The sequence below is a fragment of the Grammomys surdaster genome, unplaced genomic scaffold (genome assembly GCF_004785775.1).
Source record: "Grammomys surdaster isolate TR1022 unplaced genomic scaffold, NIH_TR_1.0 1162, whole genome shotgun sequence".
Taxonomy (NCBI): domain Eukaryota; kingdom Metazoa; phylum Chordata; class Mammalia; order Rodentia; family Muridae; genus Grammomys; species Grammomys surdaster.
In genome coordinates this window covers 686,867-693,852 of record NW_021605581.1, presented here as the reverse complement: position 1 = coordinate 693,852, position 6,986 = coordinate 686,867, and the positions used below count along the sequence as shown (strand labels likewise).

Sequence of the window (6,986 nt, the reverse complement as noted above, 5' to 3'; positions counted from 1 at the left end):
TTGTGGATAGCCATGGTCTTGTATTTTTATGCTAATTTCACACACCCCCACCCCCACCCTCACCCCCAGAGGGGCTGCAGATGAGGAAAACAGTACACAGGTGACTTCTTGTGAACCTTCTGCTCACCTTGTTGTGTAAAATAAAGGCTAGAGCCAAGGTGACTGGGCAGTAGAAAGGGGGAGTAGAGTGAAAAAGGGTTTGGGGGAGAGAGGAAGTAGTGGGGGAACTACTGGAGGAGAAAGTGGTGAAAGGACAAGAGGATAAGGATGTGGCCCGGAAAACCCACGAGTTATGAGGAATTTCACAGATGGGGAATAGAGTAGTGTACTGGTAAATCTGCCCAATCTAGGCGTATAGTTTGTATTCATAATTATTGAGTTGTGTTTTCTATGACTGGTCCTATTTGGGTTGGAGATTTACCACAATAACATCCATATGTGATAAATGCAAAATTCATTTAGAGACTCCAGATATTTATGGCTACCTGAGGCTGTGGAATTGGGATTATAGGAAGGTCCTAGATGAGAGATATTGAGTGTCTCCTTGGTGTGATGATGTTTGAAAATTGATTGTGATGAGGAATGCACAATTCTGAATATACTCACCACCTCCAAACCACACACTTCACATGACAGGAGTGTAGAGCAAACAAATTCCAAAACAGCCAAGCTGCTAAAAATGTTCAACATGGATACAAGAATTGTGGCTAATGTACTGGCAAAGAGAAAAATTATAAAGGTGGTGAATGTAGAGTGAAAAATTATGAAGATCATTTTATAAAATGATCTATAGATTCTTCCTTAGGTTTTTCTTTAAAAGGGCATGGAAAATTCTCTCTGAAGCAAGCTAAGAATGTGGAGCAAGCTAAGAATGTGGACAGGCTAGTTACGGGAACTGGCTAACTACAAAAAGAGAAGAAAAGAATGCAAGTCAGCTAGGTGGAACCAGGAAGCTGGTAACCACAATGACAGGGCAAGGCCAAAGTGACAGGACAGGACCACATTTTTGAGAAGAATAGGTATACAGAGTGTTTTTCATATGACCCTGACTCACGTAGGTTGGGTTCCTCTGGAATTTTCCGCTATTTTTATGTTATGTCTCCTTAACAACCCCCTCTCCCCCTCCTCACCCTGGTTTTCGGGTTTTCTCCTTTAAATAGCCCTTGCTCCCGAGCCTCAGGGTTGATGTTCCCCTTGTGAGCATCGGCCTCAGTTGACTGATACCCCAAAATCCGGAAATGAAGCCTTTTGCAGTTTGCATCCAGTTTTGGTGTCTTGCGAGTTATTAGATGGTCGTGTCATCCTGAGACTTGAGTGAGGGTCTCCCCTGAGTGGAGGGCTTCAGTGAATATATAGGAGAGGCTAGACGGACGGAGTTGACACTTGGCCAGCACAGTGGAGCTGGCCCTGGTAGTGAAGGCAATGAAGAACAGAGGGCTGGCCCACCTCCTGCCGAAGGCTCAGCTAGAGTAGGGACAGAGACCTCCTCCTGTGGTGCAGATGAGGAAGAGCTAGCAGCTGACCAGCTCAGCTACCACCCAGGCCCAGATCCAGGGCTTTGGGTTGGCTCATCCCATCATCTGTGAACTGTCAGATCACATAAAAGGGCCAGTCTTGCTGATCCAAAGCTGCAGGATGTCATGACACAGGGTAACTGGAAGAGTCCTTTGGGAATCTAATATCAATGATGTGCCAGAAGCCAGAGGCCTCTAATCAGACCAATGACGCATTGCAATTAACATTAGCAAGTAAAGATGTGTGAACGGAGGGATACACTGTGACACACTGTGACACACTACAGCTTCCATGATGAGATGTTCTCTGTGCTTTGGTGTTTTTGTTTTCCTTTTCTTTTGAGGGAGAGGTTGCAAAGGTGGAAGGCATGAGGTAATGGGGAGATGTTCGTGATTGGGGTGCATGATGTGAAACTCACAAATAATCAATAAAAAGTCTGGAAAAAGAGGGAGATAAAAGGGGACAGGAAGAATCAAGGTGTCAAATGAAGACCAGAGGAGGCAGAGGATGAGAAAGGGGAAACTTCCCATTATTCAGAGATGCCTTTGTCATTATGCCTGTGGAGACACTGGTGTGGACAAACCTCTGTGCTGTAGTCTTTTCTGTTAGATTCTGTGTGTAGTGGGATGAATACACATACTTTGAAATGGTGAGAGTCCACTCCAGTCAACTGGAGATCCATACTTTTTTCTTAGATGTTTCCAAATTATGTACTTCTTTCACTTCATTCCAATTAAGTATAAAAAAAGGCAGTTTTTAAATGGACCCTGACAAGAAGAACTTTAAGACACAAACTATCTGATGCAAGATCAAACCTTTCAGCAACTTGGTCCTGTGGCTGGAATAAGCAGCTGCTTCTGTTGGCTTTTATGGCCTCCAGGCTCCCTTACTATTATCTTTGTTTATAGTTGGCTTAATGACACCTTGTGTGGGAAAAATTTGAATATGGCATTTCTCCCGACAGGAAAATTGGTAAGTCAGTAATTTCTTGAAAAGGCTCCAAAAATCTGGATTTACACTTACTGATGAATTTGTTTTTAAAAAGGCCCCATTGTTTTGAGACAAGGTCTTACTATGTCATCCTGGCTGTCCTGAACTCAGAGATGCCTGTCTTCAGAGTCCTGGAATCAATGAACCATGCCTAGAGGGTTCCATTTTAATCTGTTGTAACTCCATGTCCTGGATGTTGCCTTATTAGCATGTAACCTACTAGGAGGTAGTAAAGCCATGAAAGTCAAACTTTGAGACGAGTGAAGATGTCACCATTAAGTATGTATTAACTAATTGATTATTTAGTAGTAGTAAGTCAATTAATGCCAATATGATATGTTGCAGGTACATTGCAAATTGGAGAGAAACTGCTACAAGCAACTCCTCAGCTAACTTAAAGGGTAGGTGATTATTTTTTTTTGTGCATGAGTATTTTGCCTTCATTTAAGTGTGCCACCATGCATGAAATGCCTGTGGAGGCCAAAAGATGGCATCAGATCTCCTGGAACTGGAGTTACAGACAATTATATGTGCTGCTACAATGGCTGCTGCAAAGTGACACAGGTCCTCTGGAAGAGCATCGCGTGCTCTTAACCACTGAGCCATCCTTCCAGTTAAAAGAAGGTGAGTTTTAGCAATACTTTATGGAAAATCTGTATGAGTTCAAATAATTCTTATCTGCATATATGTCTGTAGCATTGACTTTGGGCTACACGTACACTTTGGCTCTCAGCAGGTTATGATTCCAACCACCTGCCTAGGGAATCTTTGGATCTGTGAATGAAAGACAGAAAGACAGACAGACAGACAGACACACACACACACACACACACACACACACACACACACACACAAGCACGCCAGTTAATTTTAAAATGCCTTGGCTACCTCAAAGGCTGAACACTCTTAAACCTTCTGCTGCTACCCCAGGCTCAATTGGGAAGTGGCCAGTGGCCACTTAACTGAATTCTTACATGGCTCATTGGCTTTATCTTCTGCAGCTTCTATATCCAACCGTATCCCACCACTTCATGGTGATCTCCCCCTCCTCCTCCCTCTTGAGTACCAGCCCACGCAACTCTAAGGGCCCCACCCAACTCCCTTTGGCCAATCATTAGCCACTGGCATCTTTATTGATTGATCAGAAACCAACTGGGGACAAGGACCTTTAGCGTTTGGACACACAGATTCCTGATTAAATCAAAGCATTAGAACCAATCTCCAACATATGTCTAAGGAGCTAACCTTTTAGCATCAAAAGTTTTTGTGTGCATACATGGGTATAAATGACTGTTGGGTCATATTTACCTTTATGTATAGGACTGTCATTTGAAAATAGGTTTTCTATGCTATTTAAAGCTGAATAACTTTTATTTTTCCTGTTTTGGTTTTTTGAGACAGTTTCTTTGTGTATCCCTGGCTGTCCTGAAACTCACTCTGTAGACCAAGCTGGCCTCAAACTCATAGAGATCCGCTTGCCTCTGCCTCCCAGCTGGAATTAAAGTCATGTGACATCACCACCCAGATGGATAACTTTTTTTTTTAGTTGCATAGTTCATGGTCTTGTTAATGATCTCCAGTGGGCAAACTTGATTTGGCAAAATGAATGCCTCCAAATGTTAGAAATGTTTAAATTCAATGCCACTATTGTCCTTCCAGTAATAACATACTGAAGACTATCATTATGCCACAGAAATAACAATGATTCCATATGTCTTAGAGTTTCTATGCTGTGAAAAAAATCACTAGGACCAAAAACAACGTGGGAAGGAAAAGGCTTATTCACCTTATTCACTTGCCTACAGGCCAATCTTAAAGAGGCATTTCTCGATTAGGAGTCTCTCTTCCATGTCTATGTTTGTGTAAAGGTGACAAAAAACAACCAGCCCATTAACCAAAGCCTATGATTACCCGTGATCAGAGTGTGACTTTGCTAACTCATCTGAGAAGCAGTCAGGCAGAGGTTACATTGTGGAGTCTGGTTTGAGTTCTGGTTCTGCCGTTTACTAACTGTGTGATCTTGGGCAAGCTAAATAGTTCAACTCCTTCATCTGTAAAGAAAGAATAACAATAGTATCTATACCTAGCTCATGGGTTGTTGTGAAACATAAAGTGCTGTGATTAGTGCTGGGCACTTAACAGCACTTAGGATATTGCCCAACACACATTACCCCATCAATAGGAGCTATCATTTTCATTAGCTCGTTCACTTACTCTCAGCTCACTGCTACCACCTAGATCTACCACATGATTGCCTTTCATAACTTCTGTAATGGCTTCCATGCTGCTATTCCTCAAGTCTATTCTACATACAACAGATAATGTGAACTCTTAGCAATTACAAGAATGAACTGACTTGATTTTTCAAGCAAATGTACAAAACAGGTTCCATTCTCTGCATTTTCTGAGAAAGATGCTATGACTTGCTCAAGGTCACTCTGTTAGGATTTAACCTGAAGCAGGTTAAGGTACCAGAGCTGAAACACTGCTGTAGTCAGATGCCTTGAATATACATGAACTCAGTTGACTAGCTATACTTACATGAACACATTCTGCTTTTTACTCATACTCTACATTTCTCAGACCCATGACTATTCCTCAAACACACCAAGCAGTTTCTGCATTGGGGATTAACGGAGATTAATGCTTATCTATTAGATTGGCTTAATCAGTATGATTGGAGTAGTCCAACAATGGCTGTCTGACAACAGAGTCTGAGGATCCAGTGGTTGAACATCCCATGGGGGCAGGGTACAATATCAGTTCTGAAAACCTGGACATGTTAGGAACCTGAAGAAGTTGGTTCTGGTATCAGTGAAAGAATGTAGCAACAGTACAGATAAGCCTGCCATTAAAATGAAGGCAAGCAGGCAAAGCAAACTTTCCTTTTCCACCTTCTTTTATTTGGGATGCCACCAAAAGGTGCCACCTACATTCAGGTTGGGCCTTTCCACTTCAACTCAATCAAGGACATACCTCCAGATTGAGTTAAGTTGACAGCCAAGACTACCATTACAATGGCCTTCTATAGAACAATTTTTGGTAACCCTCTTTATAATAAAGGGCAGGGAGGTTTAGCCTTGCTACAGTAACCCCAAAGACTACATACAAAAGTGGTTCACTGGTAGATAAAAGAACACAAATGGCAGATACAAAAAAAGAAACAACAAACAATTACTAAGGGTTATGGTAGAAGACATGTTCTTTCCAACTATCACCTTTATAAGGCTCGGTGAAAATTATTTTAAATAGTGAAGAAAGATGGCAGCACTAAAATACACACTGCCCATTCAAGAGGCCAGAGAAAGCCAGGCACATGAGTCAGGGGCAAGGCAGATCTCTAAGTTCAGAGCCAGGCTGATCAAGATAGTTAAGTTCTCTGGACAGTTAGAGTTACATACCAGAGGCCCTGCCTCAAAACACAAGACAAAACAACAGGGCATTTGTGCACAGGGGTGTGAGGGTATCCAGAGCAGATCCATAGAAGGAAATGGCCATAGTTAATTACAAAGCACTGTTTCCAAATAGTATGCACTATCACAGTTAATCCTCATACAATCAGGCAGTGCCTATCTAGCGGGTAAGATCACTTGCTGTGTAAGCTTGAAGCACTGTGTAAGAAAGGCCAGGCACAGCCTGTGGGTGCTTATAATCTCAGCATTAGGGAGTAGACACACATGGACCCCAGGAGCTCACTGGTCAGTCACCATAGCTCCCAATCAAAGATCTTGAGTCAAAGGAAAAAAATGCTAGAGAAGCTCACCTTTCATCATCCTCTGGCCTTTGTGGGGGTAAACACACACATGAAGCAGGTTGTACCATAATCTTTAACTTTACAGATGAAGACTTGGGCTTACAGAACATAAATAATTACCCCAAACTACACAGGTAGTTACAGTAAGATATGTTGTGTGTGTTTGTTTTAGTTGTTTGAACAGGGTTACTCTATGTAACCCTGGCTGTCCTGGAACATACTTTTTATTAAGCTGGCTCCAAACTCAGAGATCCATCTGCCTCTGCCTCTAAGTGCCAGGGCTGAAGGTATTTGCCACCACATCCAGCAGGGCAGTGTTTTACTATCTGCCATTTCTCTTTAGATGTCAAGCTTCAACGAATACAGAAAAGCCTACAGAGCAACGACCATGAAAAAAAAACAAAGCAAGCAGAGGAGTCAAGAGACGATGATGATACAGATTACTATGAAAATGCTTATACAAAGCAACAGTTCACTAGATTAACACCCGATTCCATGTTTGGCACATAACCATAAAAGATTTCCTTTTCTAAGCAGTGGTCAAGCCCACTCTCCAGTGAAAGCCAAGAAACTACTTATTCTGACTACAATGACTTGTGTACATCTTACTTACTTTTAGTTAAGGGATACTGAAGAAATACTACCCTGGATCGTGTATAGTCCCTTCTGGTATTCTGATAAACTGTAGTTATTTGACAGTTAGACTTAAAATAAAGATACTTTTTTT

At 42.0% G+C, this 6,986-nt stretch overlaps 1 protein-coding gene across 2 annotated transcripts in view; it reads left to right on the top strand.

Annotated features, from left to right (window-relative positions):
* Positions 1–6,986, top strand: part of Poglut3 (protein O-glucosyltransferase 3) — a 59,434-nt gene extending 52,448 nt beyond the window's left edge. Inside the window, exons 8-9 of one of the 2 annotated variants that reach the window (XM_028783626.1) lie at positions 2,851–2,906; positions 6,603–6,986. In XM_028783626.1, coding sequence (XP_028639459.1) covers positions 2,851–2,906; positions 6,603–6,769 — 223 coding nt within the window. In that variant the 3' untranslated portion in view covers positions 6,770–6,986. The remainder of the gene's footprint in view (positions 1–2,850; positions 2,907–6,602) is intronic. The other variant, XM_028783624.1, reaches the window with a different exon arrangement.